The sequence below is a fragment of the Sphaerodactylus townsendi genome, linkage group LG09, assembly GCF_021028975.2.
Source record: "Sphaerodactylus townsendi isolate TG3544 linkage group LG09, MPM_Stown_v2.3, whole genome shotgun sequence".
Classification (NCBI taxonomy): domain Eukaryota; kingdom Metazoa; phylum Chordata; class Lepidosauria; order Squamata; family Sphaerodactylidae; genus Sphaerodactylus; species Sphaerodactylus townsendi.
In genome coordinates this window covers 45,680,541-45,703,195 of record NC_059433.1, presented here as the reverse complement: position 1 = coordinate 45,703,195, position 22,655 = coordinate 45,680,541, and the positions used below count along the sequence as shown (strand labels likewise).

At 40.7% G+C, this 22,655-nt stretch overlaps 1 protein-coding gene across 1 annotated transcript in view; it reads right to left on the bottom strand.

The window, feature by feature from the left end:
- GREB1L (GREB1 like retinoic acid receptor coactivator) overlaps positions 1-22,655 on the bottom strand; it is a 175,624-nt gene that overhangs the window by 3,939 nt on the left and 149,030 nt on the right. The window contains exons 16-27 of the mRNA XM_048508536.1: positions 22,282-22,526; positions 19,723-20,276; positions 15,222-15,324; positions 13,922-14,077; positions 13,689-13,828; positions 11,003-11,164; positions 8,406-8,610; positions 6,777-6,942; positions 6,185-6,412; positions 4,552-4,693; positions 2,694-2,894; positions 1,071-1,209 (exon numbers count right to left, since the gene is read on the bottom strand). Of these exons, the coding sequence (XP_048364493.1) occupies positions 1,071-1,209; positions 2,694-2,894; positions 4,552-4,693; positions 6,185-6,412; positions 6,777-6,942; positions 8,406-8,610; positions 11,003-11,164; positions 13,689-13,828; positions 13,922-14,077; positions 15,222-15,324; positions 19,723-20,276; positions 22,282-22,526 (2,441 nt within the window). The remainder of the gene's footprint in view (positions 1-1,070; positions 1,210-2,693; positions 2,895-4,551; positions 4,694-6,184; positions 6,413-6,776; positions 6,943-8,405; positions 8,611-11,002; positions 11,165-13,688; positions 13,829-13,921; positions 14,078-15,221; positions 15,325-19,722; positions 20,277-22,281; positions 22,527-22,655) is intronic.

Here is a 22,655-nt window from a genome sequence, read left to right as displayed (position 1 = left end):
AAGTTTGGATGGTTGGGACTCATTTTGTAGGCACCAGATTATCCTTCAGTTGGATGTCCATAGCATTTGCCTCTCCCAAACAAATTCCACTGAAGTTGGCTGGCTCCTTTCAGGAGACTCGCCAGCGGCCATGCAGGAAATTTGGTGCCCCTGGCACAGAGCAAGACCCTAATCAGAACTCCCCAAAATAAAATCTCCAGCAAAGAGCCAGCTGGGCATAACAGCAAGCCCCACCCCAACCCACACCTCCCACTGTTTCAAATGGAGGTGGAAAAGCAGCATTTTTCCGTCCAGGAGAACAGCAGAGGCATGCTGTCCCTTTCTTCCACACCAACAGCAACACCTTTACCTCTTAAAAAAGGCCACTCTTGGTCTACAACAAAACTTAATGAAGAAGACATGAACTAAGCACACCGCAGCACCATGACAACTCAGACACTGTCCAGTGGTGCGGCCACAGCAGATCAAGACAGGGGATGTATTTCCCAGCCCTGACTCCCACCGAAACACCACAGCACTATTTAACTATTTTTAAACGCACAACGTTCACTCTTATTTTAACCTGATGATATCCTATTGATATCCTATGGGGGCCCTCCAGCCCAGGGGTGACATACAAGGGAGGGGAGGGAGGGGGAGGGGCCCTGGCATCTGGACATGGCTCACTTAACCTAGCAGAGGGACGGGGAGGGGAGTGAGGGGAGTGAGTGAGGGGTGGCATGCAAGGGAGGAGATGGGAGGGGGCCCGGCATTTGGACATGGCCCACCACCCTAGTGGAGGTGGGGAGGGAGGGGGAGGGGTGGTATGCAAGGGAGGAGAGGGGAGGTGACATGCTGACAGGGGCTGATTGGAATTGTAATCCATGAACATCTGGAGCACCATAGGTTGGCCACCCCTGCACTAAAGCATTAAGGAAGAAGGTAGCAGTTTCCATTATCATTGCTGTTTCTTTGTGGATGTTGTGACTATTTGTAGTTTCTATATTTGCTACCCATATTAGCCTAGTCAACCCTAATAAAAAGACATCAAATGGAAGCACAAAAGATTGAATATACAAAAATCATATTACCTTTCAGGAATTTGAACTTCTTAAGAAAGTCTGCACCTACAAAGGAGTCACAAAGGTATAGGAGAAGTCCACTAAAAAATACCCCTTCACAGTTGACGTTAACAGAATGTGGTCGTGAACTGATGTAGCAGAGAGCGACCTAAATAAACAATAAGGGAAAAGAACCTTATTCACATTGTAGGTTTTTTGTCTTTAAAAGCTTAGTATTGTAACTTCATCACATGGACCTTTAAGACACACAACTGAAAAATACTGTTCATAATGCCTAATAATGAAAAAAAAATCACTAATTTTCCTAACATAAATACATTTGCCCTATACACTAAGTGTCCAAGCTGTGGAAGTAGTAATTAATACTACTGAATTAAATAATTGTAGGAACTTAAATAATAATATGGATGTGAAAAGATGTGAGGGAAAAATTAATTAAAATATATACATTCAACAAGTGCTAGTAATACAATAACACAGAAGGCTATGCAGTATATTTAGAGAAATCAAAAGGAAGAAAATGTATAAGCATCCAGGGAGGTAACAATAAAACATCTACATATCTAATCGCAACATGTGAGACCTATATGTGAATACTTAAATCCACCGATTGGAACCAGAGCCACACTAAAAAGATTTTTCTATAACTTGGGGTACTCCCCAGGTTTTCAGAAAAATCTGAAAAGTTAAACAAATACATTTAAATGGTGGGATTTAAAGTCCCCTCATTTAAAAAAATGTTGTCTCTTATTGTTTGAACTGGAAGGATCTACTGTAAAGTCCGACCATGATGGAACCAGGAATAGCTCTGTGCCCAACCATGGTAGAGCCTGTCCTGATGTGATCCACCACAGCACCCGTGGGCTGAGATTAAGGATGGTAGAGGAGTCTGAAACCATGATACTGGGGCAGGAGGGGGGGAGTGAGATGGGATTCCTTCCCCCTCCAAATCTCATGGACTCCCCGCATGTTCACAAAAAAATGATGGAAGAAAAAAACAAAATTAAAGTCAAGTTAAAAATAAATATTTAAGGAAAGCTACCAGCAATTAGTACCTAGCCAAGAAATATATAAAGATGGAGGAAAAACAAATCTGAGTGGACACTATAAGAATGAAGGAACATGTTAAAGAATATTGTCGCGGATAATTACTTATACAGTAAACACAAAGAAAGCATTAAAAAGTTGAATGAATGTTATGAGAGGTGGGAAAAAGAACTCATGAATCAAGGTTTTCAAGGATAAGAAAAAGAATTATTCACTACAAGTGGAAGCTAAGGGTTTGTGTAAGATCAATATTCACAATCTTGGCATATTCACAATAGGGGTTGGGTGTTAGGACCAGGTTTCACTTCTTGTAACTCCCAATAAGTTTCAGTTTCGTTTTCCCCAACAACCCTCGTTCCCGCCACCACTCAGGACCGCCCACTGCACAACCTACATATACTGGAACTGAGGGCAAGAACCCTCAGTTCCAGCACCCTGTGGCTAGGGCGATACAATTCAATAAAGTTCTTTCTTTCTCACAAAGTCGACTTTGTTTGAGTGTGTTCAGTCTTACATTGGGGAAGAAGCAGGGTTTTTTTTTTTTTAAAAAAGACCTGATTATTTGCAAGAGTTCTAGATATGTACCTCTGGCCCAATGTTCAGGTAGCAGTCAACAGCGAGGACGGGGTTCTTAAAGTTATGAATGGCTTTTGGGAAAAGCTTATATGTGGCATGTTGAAGGAACTTCTCTAAGAGGAACTGAGCAGGAACTGCCAAGAGTGTGTGCTCACTGTCTGGAGCACAAACATATTGAAGAGGAATTACTGGAGTCAAGCTCTCTGACACCTACAGAGAAAACAATGGGCAAAAACACAGTGGAAGAAGTAACATTTAAATCACTACAAAATGATACAAATGTTTACACACAATGACAACAGTAAGAAAAACCCATAACATTTCAGAAAAACAGAACTTAAGTCTTTTGAGGTCTTCCTTTGCTTCAAGCAAAACAGATGGGCCTCTCTTCCTTATACGCAGCTTTCCTAACCACCTGCTTTTGAGGAACATCTCAAACGCAGGTGGTTAGAAAAGCTATGCATTAGGGATCTGTAGCAAAAGTACCAGCCAAATAGAACAAACTAGTTGGGCAAGGGCCTGGTACTATTGTGAACCCGGGCAAGTGAGTGGTGGCCAAAACCAATATTGGGAAAGGTTCTTAGCCTTTTCTGCCTCCTTGCTGCTCAAAGACTACATAAATGCCAGGCACTGTTGTGTGTTAAAGAGAAGTTAACAAGCACAGAAATATAGCTTTGGATAATAGTCTGGAGACTGAGATAATTATTTGTATTGGGAAGGGAAAACAGGCCTCACACATCATCTGGATCTTAGAAGATAATGAATCTCTTATTCCTCCCTAATATACTCCAACCATTACTAGATCATATAATCTTCAAATCATTCTATATAATCTTCAAATCATTCTATATAATCTTCAAATCATTGTTAAGTTCCTAGCAAATTAAGCTGTTTGTAAATAATAAATAAATAAATAATAGAGCAAGGACCCACTAATAAATAAAGCCTAGCCTAGCTTTATAATAAAGCTTTATAATAAACGAAGCCTAGCCCAGCTCTATAAAGCCTAATGTTACCATTGATTAAAAACAAAAGCAAAAACATTTCCTCAAATAAACTTTGTGAACATAATTCTCAAACTAATTTGTGCACTGGCACATGACATCAAAAGGGAATAAGTAGGATGCCATCAGTTTAAGGAATATAATGAATTATTTATCCCCAAAGACATAATCCTCATGTAACTACACATCATTAACTACACATGAAAAGAACACACACCCACTTCAGAATCAGAGTTTGGGAGGTGGTAACAAATTGCCAGAATGAAAGCAGGACTATTCAGATCTATGTTGAAGGCTTTAATATCTAGAATAAATGGACTGTTGTGGGTTTTCCAGGCTGTGTGGTGGAAACATTAGGAGCTAAAACCACCAGACCACAATCACAGGGGCCAGAAAACTTACAACAGTTAACTCCCCAAATCATTCCACATTTTAAAATACATGCAATACTATGTTCTGTGAGTGTGGGTGGATATATGTGTACATTTGTGTGTGTGTGCTGGCATGTGCGCATATGCAAATCTCTAATAGTCAAATAGAATTAACATGCACACCAGGACTTTTTTTTTCAAATCCTGACAGTTCTTGAACAATCCAAAATTTCTTTGTATCCATAGTAAAGCTTAAAATATGAAACATTAGATTTAAGTTACAGCAGTTCATAGGACATAACACATTGAAATTGTTCTCAATTCTCTAATGCACATTTTTAGATCGTTGTTGCAATCAGTATGCCCTAGAGAGATGTACGCATTGAAATCCTCCTTTCTCTTCACCATAAGAATGGTGCAACAGTCATAAGGATGGTGCAATAGTCAACCTTCATTAAGGCCACAAGACAACTTTATTAATGCAATACTCACCATTATTTTAGGCTTAACAGCAAAATCCTTTTGCCCTCCAACTTGGATGTGTTTCTTCATGAGACTGAAGTTGTTAAAGCAACAGATAAGCAGTCCACTGCTGTTCGTCCTCAGATTAAAATCTACATCTTCACAGAAATACCTAAGCAATTGAACATTTAACTGATCAAGTGTTTGCTGAAGGCAAAAATCTGTAACTAGCAGTATGCCCTTTGACTTCTCTTACTAAATGTTATGAGTAATCACAACCAAAAACCCTACAACTCTAAAATAAGGAAACAAAAACTTCCATCTGTCATCTATTCTTTGTGAATATTTACACATATAGTTTGTTCACACATATTGATTGCTCACCTGATTAGTGATGTGGCAAAAGCCTCTGAATGAAGCATTAAGCAATGTAATACCAGGGTTTGAAGTGGGCAAGGTGGGCTATGGGAGGAAGGAAGGACTCTGTCAGGCCTGATTTCTGTGGGTTTCTGCTCTGTGTGAATTCTTGTGCTTGCTAGCTTGCAGCCTGCCAACAACCAGGTGCGTTATCAGTTATTCTCTTGCGCTGGCCTCTTGAAGGCCACATTCTCAAAACTGCTTTCTTGCTCGCTGTCTGGATGGGAGGGGGAAGGGGAAAAACTGCTGTCTTGCAATTGTTCCTGACCTAACTTATACCTGCAATAAAGAAACCTTTGTGATCCTACAAGTGTCTTCATTGTCTGGTCAAGGGGGTCTTGACATTAAGACAGCTCTGCCAATTTGGGTCTTGACTCTCTCTCTAACTGCCAGATTTGAGTATGGTTTGTAAGTGGATTCTAAATGGATGCATTTTAAAAAATTGTAAATGAATACCCTAATCTTCTTGTACTCAGGGTGGCTTACTATCAGTCGCAAAGGACATTAAAATAGAATCAAATACAAAAAACAATCCAGTGTAAATTAATCTGTAGATGCTCATACCTTATCTGGAAGAAACAAAGCCCCAAAAGAGAAAAAAGCATGAGCTCTAACTACCACTTTTGGAACTAGCCAACTGGGGATATCATCAGCAGAGCAGACTGAGACGATCTAAGCTGGAGAAAAGCTCCTCTAGGGAGAGATGCTCTTCTAAGTAATTTGACCCTAGACAATAAAGGACTTTATAAATCAAACTAAACATCTTGGAAAGTATAAGCTTGCTCTTTGGACCTACCATTTCCATCTCCCTTCAAAATCGCAACTTACCAACTGATTCCCTAAAGCAACTGTCAATCACATGTGCAAACTGACCTCAATACAGTAACGAAATAGTACTCACAATATATGCTGCTACAGAACTCCTTTAATTTCATTGAGGGTTTCGCTAGGAAAAGTTTTCACAGCTAAGCCTTCCTTCAACCAGAGTTATACTCAAATATCAGTCTCTCTTAGTTGCAGTATTTTTCTTTTCTTTAAAAAACATGGTTTTCAGCTGATATTTCAAAACAGCCAAATTGTATGTGGCATAACTGTGTTATCAAGAACAATATGGATTATTCTCTTGATAGTGTCTCTCTTATAGATTTGCATGTAAACCTCATTTTAATTTTTTAAATAAATCAGTTTGTATCTCTAAAATCTAGCCATTGGTGCAACTAGCAGCAAAAGACTTGCACTGGCTTACCTGTTTAGATCATATTGCACATTTTGAGTCAGATCTACATTGAGCAAAATGAAGTCATGGATGTGGCATCTGGAGAAAGAAGCTTTTGGTGGCCTGGAATTCAATTTGCTGTTCCACTTCTGAATGCCTAGAATTGCATAGTGGACAATTTTTGGTGTGGCTTCAATGTGCTGCAGGACACTCTTCAGAGACACATTTTTACTGGTTGTTCCTTGATCCATGGACTGACTTTGAAAAGGAAAAGAAAAACATACTGTGCTAGATCATCCTTGCATTCACAAGTACCAAAAGGTATGGGGATATTAAAGCTCTAACACGTGTTAACACTAATATAACACATCATGTTAAGTTATACATGGTCAACTCAATAGTTTTCAAATGGCAGTTCTCAACTATTGCTAAACAGCATTGACATTTATACTAGATATTGTTTTCCTTTTGTCTTTTAAAGCCTCTCTTTATTATCAAACAGCAGAAATGTAACAAAACTGCACACCAGTGCACCCAATCAATTTTCCAAAGCTTGCATTGATCCAAAATTCTGCTGGAGGCCCCAATCTATGCACTTCTCTAATTAGAAGATACTGATTACCTGGATTGTTCTTGTACACTATGACTGTTCCATAAAACACAAGAGTCGTCCATAACAACAATGAATGGCCAGACACACTGACGCTTGACTCCTAGCTCTTCTAGTCGATTTCTCTCCAATTCCAAATTATGGTAAGAAAGCTCCTTAATAAGGAATCTTGCAGCACCTAAAACATGTAACAGAAATTATTTGAAAGAGAGGAAACTATAGGACCCTAATCCTCTTTATTTAGCACAAAACAATTGGATTTTACTAAGCATAATGCAGAAAACTGACTGTTATAAGTAACTGACAGTAGGATATGTTTGAGTGCTTTGAATGTATGTTCCTGCATTGCAGGGGGTTGGACTTGATAGCCATTGTGGTCTCTTCCAACTCTATGATTCTGTCCTACTGCAAAGGTGCCAAAGGTTTGTTATAAAGGGTTTTTAATTATAATCAGGAACCAACACAGTGCAAAGAGGCAAAAGGTAAGCCCAAAGAATACACAGAGCATTCAGCTTGAAGCTGCTCCAGTAAAATTCAAACTGGAGTTTTAAAATAACATTTGATTTATCAAATATTTAGTCATTACAGAAACTGGGGGACCTAGGGGAATTTTAGAAGAATTAAATGATTTATTTCCTTTTTCCAAATTCCTGGAATATGCACAGATGATAGCACAATAACTTAATTAGATAAATAATCAAATTTACAATGTAAAGTTATTAAATTTAATTTGAGTAAAGTTACAACACACAATTAGAAGGAACACATTTTCTTTTTTCATTCCCTGTTGAAACTAATAGGAGGCCAGAAGCAATTATCTCAAACAAGTATGTCCTTGACACTCAGCTGCAGTTATTAAAATTAATCCCCCACCAATCTTTAGTTGATTGATCTACCTATTTAAAGTTGCAGCCCTGTTTTATAATGTGCTGTAATCACTGATTTGCTGACAGAGGTCATAATAATCAACTATCAAATGTCAGATTTAAAAACTCTGTTGAATATTGAATCTCCATGCAATATACAGTATATACAAGGAAAATTGTAAAATAAATTGACTAGTACAGTACTTAGTTGAAAGCTAAGCAACCCTGAATATAAGAGAACCCACCATAATTTTTTACTAGACATAACTGCAACTTGTTTGCAAATATATATACATCCCTGTCTTTTTTTTCTTTTCTGGAGGGGGTGGGGGAAGACATACCTGGAAAAGAACCTAGTTTTGCATTGGAATAAATACTGTATTAAGGTATTTGGAAGGAAAACTTAACAGAGAAAAGGTAACAGATGGAGTGATTAGCTGCCAAAAATAATAAGAGTTATGCTGGGAAGATATTGATTCAAATCCCTGGTCAGCCATGACATGTACTAGTTGACCTCAGGCTTCCATACAAAAGACACTTTCCTGACAGTAAGTCCATTATTCCCTCAAGTCTCTCTGATTTACAGGGTTAAATTGAGGAATAAAATGTAAGGGGGCAGAGAACTACATAACACCCCTCCCAGAGTCCTTGGAGAAATGACAGGATAAAAAATGCAGAGATCTTGATCTATTTCTCTGTCCATCTCACTCTCTTCCCTCCCCTGCAGAAACTGGACAAAAGTCTGCATTCTTGCTTCTTATACTGCCGCACTTACCAACTCCAGCATTGTTGAACATGCCTGGCAAAACCAGCATGATATGGTTGGGCCAATACTTGCGATAAAGGGGCATTTCATATTCCTTCACCACTAGGAGATGGAGATGGTTGACACCTTCCATAGCATGATACAGATTCAAGAGGCCATGTTCATGACGTCCACTTGAAGGAGTGAAAATAGGACTTTTTACTGCATTTGCATTCTATTGGAAGAAGAAAACGAAGATTACTCTCTTGGTTGTCTATTGGATACTTACATGTCTCCTAAAGGAATACCTGCATACCAGTAAGACAGATATCCTGTCATGGGGAAGCAATGCTCTTTCCCCCTCTATTGTACAGATATTTGAACTTGCCTCTCTCTTTCCCATAAAAAATCAATTGCTCCACCTGACTTCCATAGGAAAAATATATGACTCCTATCAGACAGGCTACTGACATTGGGCAAAGTTTTCTTTTGTCCCTGTACCCTGGAGTTCTCACCTCAGTTGTGTTGCCAATTACAGCATTATACATATTTCTCATGGAACTCACAGAACCATGGTTGTAAAAAGCAGATCTGATATATGATATTGTGCATATATGATACTGATGTGATATATGATACTGATATATTGATATTGTTTTGTTTTCTCTATAGGACAAATAAGACAGTCAATATATGCAAAAGAATCACTACACCTAATTTTGAGTCCCCACCCCAATCGCAAAAAGCAAACCAGGTTCAGAGGGGAGAAATTTTTCTGCAAACTCAGAAGCACCTACACTTTCACAAAAATATCACAACTTTAAAAATGAAGTGTGGTGGTAGTTGAAACTCCTTCCCCAAAACAAAGGTGTGCTGTGTGCATAGATGACAACACCTCCATCTTAGATGCTACCTGATGGTACAGCACCACTGGAAACTCTGATATTCTTTTGTTGAAGAGTATGACTTTCAAAGTAACAAAGGATGACTGCAGAAAGAAACTGAACTGGGATTTAATAGGTTGCACACTATTACCCTACCCCCTAAAAGAAGATTTGGGATTTCTTACTCTTTACAGATTTTAGCTATCTTAGCACTCCTCCTCAAGGTAAACATGTAATGAAAGATCATACAACAGAGTCTGGTTCTACATCAAGGATTTCCCATGTTTCAGCCATCTGATTTGTTAGTTGTTTCAACATGCTAGTATCTTCTACTTGTGCAAAGACCATTAATAACATGTTCTTTCTACCCACCCACCCACACAAATCTGCTTTATTTCAAACATTTAATAAACATTATTTCCTAGGCTAGATGCTATCAGCACAAGCAGTTTGTTAGGTGGATTCTGCACGGACTCTGGGAGCAGCGGGACGCTGGTGTACATGACATCGGTGCTGGCCTGGGGCCGTTCACACATGTGTGTGCGGGTGGCCCCGGACTACTGCAGCCTGCAGCAGCATCTCTGGACAAGGCGCCCTGCTTTTGTTTTAAAGCTTACCTCCTCGTCCCTGCATAGCTCCATCAGGATGAGGGACACGCCCCCGTGGCCCTGGCAATGGAGGGCAGGAGGCGTGTCCCTTCGTCCTGACAGAGCTATACAGGGATGAGGAGATATTTTTAAAACAAAAGCGGTGCACTGGAAAATAGCCGCATCCACCCGGTGCTGTTTGCTTGGCACCAGGTGGATGCTGCTGTTTTTCTATAGACTTGCTCATTTAGCGAGTCAAGGAAACACTGTTTGGAGGGGAAAAGAGTGGCGCTGCCTCAATTTGGCGGCGGCAGCCATGGGAAGTTCCTCCTCCAAACTGTGTTTTTACTGGCCCGACAACGGTGATTTTGGGCCATGCAGAATCCGCCTTATATGTGAGGGAGAAACAAATTAGTTGCAGGACTTGGGTGAAGTGCTAGTGAGTTATTCACAGAAGGCAGATGCTGCAAATTTGAGGAGCTCTTTCAGGGTTAATAAAGGTACTGCATTATTCCTACCCAGTGTTACTTGTACTTGCTTTTTAAAAACAGAAGGGAATCATCCACAGCTCAACCAGATGTGGATGATTCTTTTTTAGGGAGGCGGGAAGGAATAGTTAGAAGTGTCTGCAAGTATGCGGAGAATTTTATTTTCCAATTATCATGTTACTTCTCTGCAGCAATGTGTTAGTCATGCTTCTCAAATAAAAATAAAATAAAATAAGGTGGGTAGAAAATCCTAAGGGTCACAAGGCAACACAGTGGGGGAGGCTTTCAATGCATATCATGCGTGAAAGGGAAATCAGTGCTAAAAATAAAGAGAAAATGGATTGCCCTTGGCTGTCTTATTTATGCCACCTCCAGGAACCCTCTTAAGGTGGTTACAAACTACAAATAATGCAAACTAAACATTGGAAGATACTAATTGAAATCTGGAATTAAAAGGCCCAGCATAAAAACATAAAAACAGACCGCAGACAAATAAACGACAGGTTAAAATAGTACCAAAAACTAACCTCTTAATTAAAAGGAATCTCTACTGCAGAAGCAATTTCACACAGAACTGCAACAGAATCGCAACCAGACTACTATCAAAAATCACCTTGTGTGGAAGCAGCCAGTATCTGCTTTATGCAGGCTGAACAGATTTAACCCACCTTATCAGATACAAGAGGAAGACGCATGCTTTCCAGATGCTTGCCCTGCTTGCTGAAGACAAAATAGTTCTCTTTGGATTTGGGGATTATAAAATGAAGCTGAATCTCTTCTCCTAACATTGACGACGAGAATGTAAATGCATGTAGTGTGGAGTCAGACATCTGCATGCAAGGGAGAGAAAGAAACAGTAACCGACCGGGGAGCCATATTTCGGTTTGTGACGGTTAAATATGTCAGCAACACCTCTGGATTATCTATTGCAAAGAGCAATCAGTAGTTGAAGCCATATCTAAATTGGTCCAGGTTCCATCAATCTGTTCATTGAAAACTCTTTAGTGTGATGAATTTATTTTTCCTGCTTCTTATACTAGGCCCATAGTTCATAGCAAGGGTTATGCTGTTTACATTGCTAAAAATAAAGTAGCATACCAAATATATAGCTTTTCAGAATGCCAAGCTCTATGAATTGGGGAAAATATCTGGCAATTCTGAAAATTGTCATGGCAAAGGGATCAGGTTCAGTTTTACCAGCATGAGGGCAAAAGCCATTACAGATAATTGACAGAAAATAGTAAAATACTATAAAACTAGATTAAAGTGCTGTATAGATAAATATACAGTTTTTAGGAGTTTTAAAACTCATGCCATTAGAGAAAGAGATATTCCCATAAAAATCTGTCAGGTTGCTAATAAAGATTAGTTCTTTAAGTGTCTTGTGCTGACACTTGTGTGGCCAAGATTTCTTTGCAGCTAGAGCTAGAAGTCCAACCTTGCATGAAAGCTATGACTGCAACAAGGAATAAACCTTTATCCATCACAATGTTTAGACCTGAATTGGCCAGGATTTTATCCAGATTTTTTTTGACTTGGGACTGAATGAAGTGAACAAGGGTAAGGAATGCTTCTGAAGGCCAAACTACAAAAGTCATTGGGGAACCATGACTGAATTCCATAACATGTTATTTGGCTGAGAAAAGCAGCCAAGGGTCACAGAGATTTAGATTAGGGTCACAGTGTTAGGGAAGAAGTAGTTAACCCTTCCCCCTAATTGCTTCTCCAATCAAAAATCTCCCCAATACGGGTTTAGGCTCCAATGGGAAAAAAAGACAAGATCAAGTACTGTGCTTGTGTTTTTCGTCTAATGGGGTCTGAGTAAGCCATGACTGCTTTTTGTAGCTAAATTATAGATCCAGAGTATGACAAATGAACATGATAAATTCTAAGCCAGTTTAATAATCATTGGTGAATTCCGCACAGGCCAAATATAACAGGTATAAGATGTGATACAAACTGGTTTTTTGGGGAGGGAGGGGGGACTTTACACAGGTTCCGTTCCCAAAATGAGTTCGGCCCATTTTATTCCCCTTAACCTGGGATTTTTGAAGACTGCTAAACCAGTGATCCTTTTGCGACAATCCTGGGTTGGAGGTGCTCCTGTGGGAACACAGCAGCCAGGAGATGGTTTATTTCCCTCCCTTCCACATGTTCACTTTAAGTTCCACGCTGTCCACCATCAGGGAGAATCTGCCTACCATTCTGTGCAGGTCTCCCAGGAGGTGGTAGGCAGATTCTCTGACCCCACTACAGGGTACCAAGTCCCCTAAACAAGTTTTCTCCCTGTCGCAATGAGTATGACCCATCTGCAGCAACAAGTTCATTATTGCCTGGTGGTTGCAGAAGGTCCCTTTTCCTTCCCTTTTTTGGGGTGGGAGAGAGACATATGCAGCTACTAAGCTAGGTATGAGCTACATATGCAGCTACTCAGGTGTAGCCGACTGGATTGTGAGCCAATTGCCATGGCTGAGGGCAGTGGTAAAATTCTAATAATTTAACAAATGGTTCCGGGGGTGGGATTCAAATCATTTAACAACTGGTTGTTTACAAGCACCATTTTAACAACCGGTTCTGCCAAAGTGGTGCGAACCGACTGAATCCCACCACTGGCTGCAGGGATTTATTTCTGTATGCCTGTGAAGTTGTGCATGTGATGCATAAATATTTTTTTTAAAGAAAAGCGTCTCCCTGCAAAGGTGTGAAAGCAACCCAAATTGTTTCCATGGACTCCAATCGCTGCTTGAACGGGTGAAGAGCACACATGTGAATGAGAAAAAGGTTCCTTTATAATGCAACCAGTTATTTATTTATTTATTTATTTATTTATTTATTTATTTATTTATTTATTTATTTATTATATTTGTATACCGCCCTCCCCGAAGGCTCAGGGCGGTTTCCAACAACATAAAAATTTAAAACATCATAAATATAAGTTAATTAAAATACATAAAATATTAAACTAGAGATGGCTTCAACTATTCTATTCTATTCCCCCTTTTATGAACCCACGGGAGGCCAGATGTTTACTTATTATTGCGGTTGATATCATCCCGGCTGGCCAAACGCCTGGCGGAACAGGTCCGTTTTACATGATGTATGGAATCCGCCATTGTTCCTCCAACTCTTGGAGCTGAAATTTGGTGATTACAGTTAGGGATCTCTGATTAGGGATCTCAGTTAGGGATCTCTGATTAGGGGTCTCTGATCCCTAGTCTCTGCCACAGAACAACACATTCTGGAGATCACAGGAGAAAAGCAATGACTACTAAATGGGTTGCCCTCTGAAATGAAAAAAAAAATACCTTGAACAAAACCTTTGTAAATTATAATGTATGTTTCTGAAGGATGTACCTGGACTGAAGGATTTATATCCATGTACTGATGGCATTGTTCACAGTGATGAAATGTGTTGTAAGCTGCATACTTAGTCAACATCATAGACACTGTATTCCTTTTTCTGGATTCATCAGCTTTGGTTCCTTTGTTTGGCTCTACAGACAAAGATAAAGAAGTAAAGAAGCTGACAGATGTGAAATTCTACTAATTATTTTAAAATAGTAGTAATAAAATCAGTTTTCACGTACCTTGTTTAACTCTTTGCAACTGCTCCGTAAACACATGGCTCATGAACACATACTTTGGATCATGTATGCTGAGGTCAAAAGCAGTTTTACTGATGATTTCAACATCAGGCCACTGATCAGTGCTGGACTGTGCAATTTCATTGTCCTCAGTATAATCTCAAAAATTAATATTTGTGAATAAACACAGTATTTATTAGTGCTTTTCTAAATATCTTCATGAACATCACATTTATAATTTCAGCAATTATTACAGAAATGGACAGTATTGGAAAGGATCTAGCAAATCTATTCTTACAAAAAATGCCAACAAGAAGACTGGTATACAATCCAGATTCCACTAGGACTGTATGGCTGTATTCATTCCTAATCTGCTGTATTCATGGACAGAAAACCTTTTCAGATGTACACTAACAAACAATATTTTGCACTCATTCAGTCAGTCACTTAAATATTTATACACCGCTTCTCCCCATGGCTCAAGTTGGCTTACAACCCCAAATATAAAACACAATTAAGGCCCAAATAACTAATCTCCACCCTAAAAAACATGTCTGCAACCTGCCCTAGCGGCCTAGCTAGTAAAACGGGCTTGATGTGCCTCCTAAACACTTCCAGCAATGGTGCTTGGCTCTTCCAGGATCCTGTTCTACATGGTGGGAAGTAAGGTAAGAAAAGCTCTAGTCAACACCAGGACAGCTACTTTTAGGGAGGCAACAGCCAGTAGTGGGCAGCCTGAGGTCCACAGTTGGTGCGCAAGGACATATGTCTCAAGACTTGGAATATTTTCAAAAGCCCACAGTATGGACCGCTCATCTCAGCTTCCATGGAGTATCTCCAAAAATGTCCCTTGCTATTGGTAGTTATATATGTTAATTATCAAGGAAAATTTAGTTTTAACATACGAACCAAGGAGAACTGGTTTTAACTTACATCTCTAGGATAATATACAACTTTTGTATCCAAATGTTATTACATCTATGTTGTTATTCCTACATAATAGTCTTAATAAAAGGGTTCAGACATCTATTCCTTGTCAATTAGTATATGTTCATGAAAAAATATCTGCATGTAACTGCTACAATTTCCACTGTAGAGACCTATAGATCAATTTGTACCTTGGGTGCTGTGTGGTTTCCGGGCTGTATGGCCGTGTTCTAGGTTGCCTTCTTTGTTACTCACAGACAATGTTTCTCCACCCACCCTGGACACTCCAACAGATATATATACTCCACTTGCTTTCCCAACAGTGTTTTTGCACTAAACAGACTCACTAAAATGAAAACTAGGTTTTAGTACTTACTGGTATTAATGGCTTCTTCATCATATACATCCACCTCCAGTAACCTGATCAGCATGCGAAAAAGTATTCGCAAAAATTGCAAGTAAGAGCCAGTTTTTCCCACCTAGTCCAAGGAAGGTGAAAACAACTCTTTAAAACGATGTCATAAAAAGCAAGCCTGCAATATCAATGTCATTTTTGTCCCCTGTTGAAATTATTTCAGTACAGGAAAATACGTCAATATGTCTTAAGTAGAAAGCAGCTAGATTTTTTTTTGAACATGAAATGAAGATTCCCATGATAATACTGGACCATCACAGTAGAACTCTGTTTGATTGATAACAATTGTTAAGAAGCTTAGTGGATATCAGACCAATAAATCTAATTTGATACCCAATGAGAACTTTAAGGTGGTGTATGGTTTTGGACCCTTAGAAGTGTGTGTGTCCCTTATACCAGCAGATAACGCAGAGTTTTTGTTGCTGAAGCACCAATCAATACATTTCAGGTTATAGTTTATTCAAGTCTGGTACGGAATTTAAATTAGAGTGGAAAGAATGAGTTGATTATATTGTATGAGATTATAAGGATGATAACATTGTATCTGGCTGTGTAATGTTATAAATAGTTATGGGTATAATGCTCTCTCTCTCTCTCTCTCTCTCTCTCTCTCTCTCTCTCTCTCTATCTATCTATCTATCTATCTATCTATCTATCTATCTATCTAAAAAGCTAACCATCCATTTGTTGGTGACTCCCTAATGCCGAAACGGCTAGATGGATTGCCCCTAAATTTTCACATGACGTCCCTCCCTGTTGCGGGCAGGTAATCGGACCTTCAAATCGCCGAAAGTCCGTACCTGAGCCAGGAAAAAGACGTTTTACCTGGCGCACCAGGTCATGAAGCTGGCTGTGTTTAACTGTCACCTTTAGAATGTTCGTGCAGCCTGTCTGTCTGTGGCCTGAGGGCTTGGTATGAAGGCTTGGAATGTTTTGGAATGGGCAGAGATGAGCAGTGAAAACAGTAAATAGGTAATACTGTTAGGTAATACGAGTGGAAGTGAAACACATACATACTTTGCCGTGTGAGACGTCAGGTGGGGCTCCCCCCTCACACGCAGGTAACTTTCACTCTGTGTGCCTCACCCACTACTACCACACAACACACATACTCTCATCCATATCCAGCTCATCCTCACACACCTCACTCTGCCCTCCCTTACATCCAACCACCACTTACCCACTTCCTCACCCATATTCGCCGCAGCTCTCTTTTACTAAAAGCAAGCTGGAGTTTGCCTTTTTCTTCTAAGAAAATCCGCAGGGTGGGGGCGAACCAACCCTACTGCCTCTGCTTCTTTGGCACATGGCCCTTTAAAAACCAGGGAGCTGGCCTTGATCTGAGCGCCTCACCACCCTGCCTCTGCTGCCTGACTGGGATAGCCTCCTTGCCCCAGTTCTGCCTTACCCAAGCCAGGACTGTGCATGTCAACCAGCCTCATGGACAGCGGGATTCGCACTCTGGACAGTTCTGTTGTGGAATGGAAAGGGTTACCTTATACTAAAAACCAAGACAGCACCATATAATAATGTGAATTGAAAAGGGAAAGAGGGATTCCATTTGACCACCCCAGAAGAAGAAGAAGAGGAGGAGGAGGAGGAGGAGTTTGGATTTATATCCCCCTTTGTCTCCTGTAGGAGACTCAAATGGGCTTACAACCCCCTTGCCCTTCACCCCTCACAACAAACACCCTGAAAGGTGGGTGGGGCTGAGAGAGCTCCGAAAATCTGTGACTATCCCAAGGTCACGCAGCTGGTGTGTGTGGGAGTGCACAGGCTAGTTTGAATTCCCCAGATAAGCCTCCACAACTCAAGTGGCAGAGCTGGAAATCAAACCCAGTTCCTCCAGATCAGAGTGCATCTGCTCTTAGCCACTATGCCACTGCTGCTCCCAAAAGGCTATGCTGGGGATCATTGGACCTGCATGGACATCTGTGTGGGTTGCGGACTGTGATGAGAAGGACAACTGCCACAGCAACGCGTGGCCGGGCCCTGCTAGTAAATAGATAATTACATATAAGATCGAAGAAAGTTGGTGAAGATAACTAGAAGCAAAGTTTAATGTTAGTTTTTTGTTGACATTTTTCTTATTAGTAACATTGGATAGAGATATCATCATGTAATATACATTACATCATTTATAATGTAACTGTATGAAAAATGTATTATATTAATAAACAATTGATTTCGAAAAATAAATTTCTCCAAATTACTAGATAGTAGTAGATCTTGCTTATTTAGTTGGGGCTCCTTAATACTTACTTAATTCAAATTTCTATTTGCAAATGCTGACACTGAATGAGCTGTTCAAGTTTAGATCTTATTAATTCTAAGCAGTTGTATATAGAGTCAACAGTTCTTGCTGTTAACAGACAAAATTGCTTAATACTTACCGGTACGTCTTTATCTTCCTAAGTGGTGTTAACCTCCCCCCCCCCTCCTCTTTTTGACAAGTGGAAGGAAGTTCTTATATCCCCTGGAAATGTTCTACTCTCATTTGATAGTACTAGAATTCCCACATTATTATTATGACAGAAGATTTATTTGAGCACCAAAGGAATCTCCCCAGTGCAAATATCTGCTAACACAACTTGAGTTGCCTTTTTTTTTTTTGCAAAATCTCAATCTTCAAATATAAGGAAGTGGACAGCCAACACTTATCATAATGAATAACTCTCTAGCTGTTATCTCTCATGTAGACAGTCATAGTAGTTTATCATCAAGAAGCACCAAGTAGTTCATGGGGGGGTTGGATTCAATCAACTTTTCTATTGTTGAAAGACGGAGAAGTGTATTCTTTTTGACTACCATAAAATATATGATAAAGATTACAAGATCCGCATGGTCAAAAGCAACACGGAATGGGGAATGTAGTAAAAATAAGAATTGCTAAGGTTGAATGCAAAAGTTAGCTGGAACCAACTGTGGAAGACTACCTTCCTTTGTCCACAATTATTGTGGCACTCATAATTTTTGACCCCCTACCCTGGATAAGAAGCCAGTTCAGGATTAGGGTTTGTAGTTTTCCAGAAACCTTCATGTACTTTCATAAGGATAGAAGCAAATCACCTATTCATGTAGTTCCAAACCCCACTGTTCTTTATTTAAAGACCATTGTGCCTGTTCTGCTCATTTTATCACCTTCTGAGCACCAAAACTGGTACTTCACAGCTTGCTTGGGCTAAGACACTGGAAAGTAGAAAGCCATTTTATTCCAGTAAACATGTGTCAAGCAAAGCATATGTGCCATTCTAACAAAATGCCCTTTGGCTAACCCCAGTTCCTTATCACTAGCCATTATGCACGTTACAATTCTATTTTCTTATTGCAGAATTTACTTCAAAACCCAAGAGATTGGTAGGAGGTATATTATTTATCCTTATGGTCAGGAAATCCTATTGAAGCAGAGATGGTACTACATACCTTCCAGTTTGATAGCAACTGAGTAGTACCCAGACTCTCAAGTAATTCCATCTTTTTACCGTTCAGCAGAAATGATGAATATTAATAACTAATTATATTAATAACTGCATAAATTTATTAATTTTTATTCTCTGCTCTGTCCGTTGTTCTAATCAGTCAGTGTAGAAGGAATTCATTTACATAAACATATACAAATGAGCCTAGGACTGCAAAAGGTTGCTTTCTGTTGTTACAGTTACACGACAGCAAAGTGTAAGAAATCATCTCACAGCATTTCACTGAGCTACTCATTGGAAGCTAGATCTCTTTTTTTGTTTTGTTGGTAGTGATAGCCTTCTTTATTACCAAGGACATTTCTGCCTACACATGGATTTCTGGATGATACCTAAAATGTAACAGGCAGTTCACAGAGGGAAGATCAGAACTGGATACATGGTCAAGGGCAGTAGTTCTTTACAACAGAACAGGAAACAGAGGTGAGGTTGTAAAGGCACACTGAATGTCTCAGCTAGGGAACGGATGGAGTTGGCAAAGTAATGACAGTGCAGTAATCACTGTAATCTCCAGTCCAGATCCCAAGTTCATTGTGTTCTGGCTCAGTATGAACAACTGACTCTTCACTGGTGAATGATGCTTTAAGCAGCTGCTCTAACATCACCCCACAAATTTGATCCAGCTTTGAACAGTGTCCATGTAGTACATTATGGGAACCACATTTATATAGAAGACTAGAACAAAAGCATTCCAAGGCATTTTGACTATAATATGTATTCCTGTTTTTGTGTACCCTAAAACTAGACCTTCAGTTTTGGCCCTCTTAGGCCTAGGAGCCAGTAAATTGTGAGCAGAGTCTGGCATGAGGAAAATGGGTTTCCTGTCCAGTTTCCCACTGCACCTCCTCACAAGCCACACCTTCGCCAACAGTGTGGATGTGGCATGGGAGGACACAATTTTCCGTTATGCTTGCGGAGGTGCCTGCACTACCGAAGGCTGGATTGAAGCCTGCTGCCATACCCTACCCCAAAGATGATTCTTTTACCTGGGGAGGTCCTGTCAGAAGTAGCCGTCGTGGGTGAAAGTTCCTCCCACTGGCAGTGTCAGTCTGATTGTTGTAGTCTGCATGGTGTTGTCGAGCTGCAGTCCACTGCCTGTAGTACAAAGATTGCTCTTCACTGGTCATGTCCTTCTGCAGCAAAGGTCTCAAAGAGCTTGTCCAAGACACATCAGCATGAGGCAGGAGAGAAGAGGAAGAAGGCTGCTGCCCACTTTTCTGTGAACCAAGGAGGCAATAGGCAGCTTTCGATAAGATCACTACCCGAGGTAAAGCTACATGCAAACCCTTGCACTCTTTTATAGACTGGCCAGGCCACCGGAATGTCTGGCTGATGGAGAAGGATGATGTCGACAATTTAGAAGTCGTACTGCTTGCTATTTGGTTGCCAAGAGAGTCGCATTCCTGCTTCACGGTCTCACCAGCAGTGAACCCTTCATCGACTAAGCTGTTGACCACATTCTGGAAGTTAAGGGATACTGGAGGCTTCTGAGACTTGTCTGTGGCGCTGGAGGAGCTCACACCATTTTCAGCTATAGAACCTGAAGAGTGGGTGGAGGGGGGACAAAGATGAATAACTCTCAGCAAACTTCACTAATAATGTCAAATTCTCCCACCCGGTGGCACCACCCTTCCTATGGTTAACACTGTCCAGGTTTTGCTGTTAACCAGGATTTGAAACTAGGGCTTAAAACACACCATTTTGAAGCTAACCACAATTAAAAGAATAAAGAGCTTTATATCATATGTTTGCATCAGCTCTAACAGATGCACAGCAGGGGAAATGCTGCCAGATGCAGCATCTTGTTGTTTGCAGCACTAGCAAAAAAAAGTGAGAGTGGAAAAGAAGCAGTTGGGGAAATTCCTGCCTTTGAGAAAGGACTCTTAAGGCCTCAAAATCATAAGGAGGCCACAAATCCCAATATAAAATGAAGACAAGAAATGAATTTCACAAAATGGTTTGAATTTACCAGCCGAATCTACTCTGGAAAGAAAAAGGTAAAGTCAACCCTGAGCCAAATTTGGCTTGGGTTGCTCCAGGAGCCCAGGGTTGCTCCAGGATGTGAGAGACTGACATGGCAGGCAGAGGCACTAGTCTCCATTTCTTGGACTTTATCCAGGTCCACTCAAATGTGAAGACAGGCCCAGAACATTTCCAGCTCTTGAAACCACTAGCTATTTTTTAAAAATAAAAAAACAACACATTAAAATTCAGGCATCCAAATCAAACAAGTTGCAAAGCTTATTAATAGCCCCATTCAAAGGAAAGGGGGATTGGCTTAACAGAACCAGCACAGCCTCACGCTGGTGCATTTGCCCAGGTCACCAGCACATTTGCCAAATGCACCGGCAGGGTGAGCAACCTGGGAGGAGGGCGGGCGCTGAGGAGCTTGGCAGTGCCTGACCCAGAAGGGAGGCTGTGTTGATGTTTGATCGGATGCGTGGGGAAGGGGTTCCCCAGGAGAGGAGCTAACAATAGTTGACTCCCACTTGAGTTTTTGCGCTGAGGGTGCCGTCCCAGACTTACACCACCCAAAAGGGTGGCATAAGTCCATTCAAGCCCATGGAGCTCTTTTGGCCAACCAGGGTGCTCTAATGTTTTCCCCACTTTCCCATGCCACCCAAAAGCCCTCTGGAGGTGGGATGGCACAGTTGTGGTACTGCATTGCAGCACCTCAGGCTGTAGATGGGGCTGCCCATGTCCCAAATCACCATGTTTCTACATTTGAAGCTTCCCTTGTGCTTGAGACCCAGATCAAATGCCCACTCTTTGCCCTCCCTGTTGGCCCTGCTTCTATCTCGGACCATATTTTTGCCTTCCGTGAGGGACAAAGGAGACTGAAATGCACAGAAAGAACCTTGGCCCACCACCCCTCCTTTCTTTTCTTCAGGCTGCCACAATTGTGGATTAGGCCACAAGCCAGAGGAGATGAGTGCTCCGAAAATAAGTAGTTTTTGTGATGGCAAATTATAAAGGCATTTAATCCTCTCCTCCTACATTCAAGGTTAGATCTTGGGAGTCCAGCTGTTCTGTTGAAGAAGCAGATGTCCAGAACTAATAATACCTTGCACTTGCCTTCCCTTGCCTGTTCAGTAGCAGTTATATGGCTTAGGCAGACACCAAGCTGGCCACTGGCCAATTTCCGAAGGAACTGCCACTCTCCTTCCCCTTTTCCCTGTGGGCATGACCTCAAAATCAACTTTCTCTCTAACCACTGTCACACTTTATTCTCCAACTTTTAATAGGTTACAGTCTGACAATTGCCAATGCTTACAGTTGAGGCTTTTGTTTACAGCAATTAGCCCAAGTACAGAACTGAGCCTGGGCATAATTTCTCTCCTACGACACCTTACCTTTCCCTCTCCTGAGACAAGCCACTCTATTTGCATTTCTTCCTCTTTCTACAGACCTTGCATTATCTCCTTCTACTTCTTTTTGCCAAACAGTTGGTTATTAAGCACACAAACCTCCCTCAAGACCAACATCCAGTATAAAGGAGGATTACCTGAAAGGGGCAGCACTGAAGGGTAAGACGAAAAACCAACCTGAGGTTCCGGTCACAGCACTGCTGTTACTTTGGGGTCTCTCCAGGTCAATCAACAGCTCATCAGCATCATTTTCAACAACAGTGGCCTTTTCTTGATCTTTCTCACTTAGGTCAAGTGCCAAAATGGGCCCTCGGATTGCCTCCTTTGAAACATAGCAGCATGCTAGACCCACTTCTTGCTCTAAAGCAGTACGAGTTAAATAGCTTGAGTCAATCAAGCGAAGATCACAATATTTCAAGGACCTAGAAAAACAATATATAAAGAAGTTTTGAAAATAATGTATATTTTTGTCATTTCAATGTGAATTTCTCATCTCCTATTCCAGAAACATAATGGCAAGGGTTGGCACTGCCTGTAATGGGAAAAGGAAC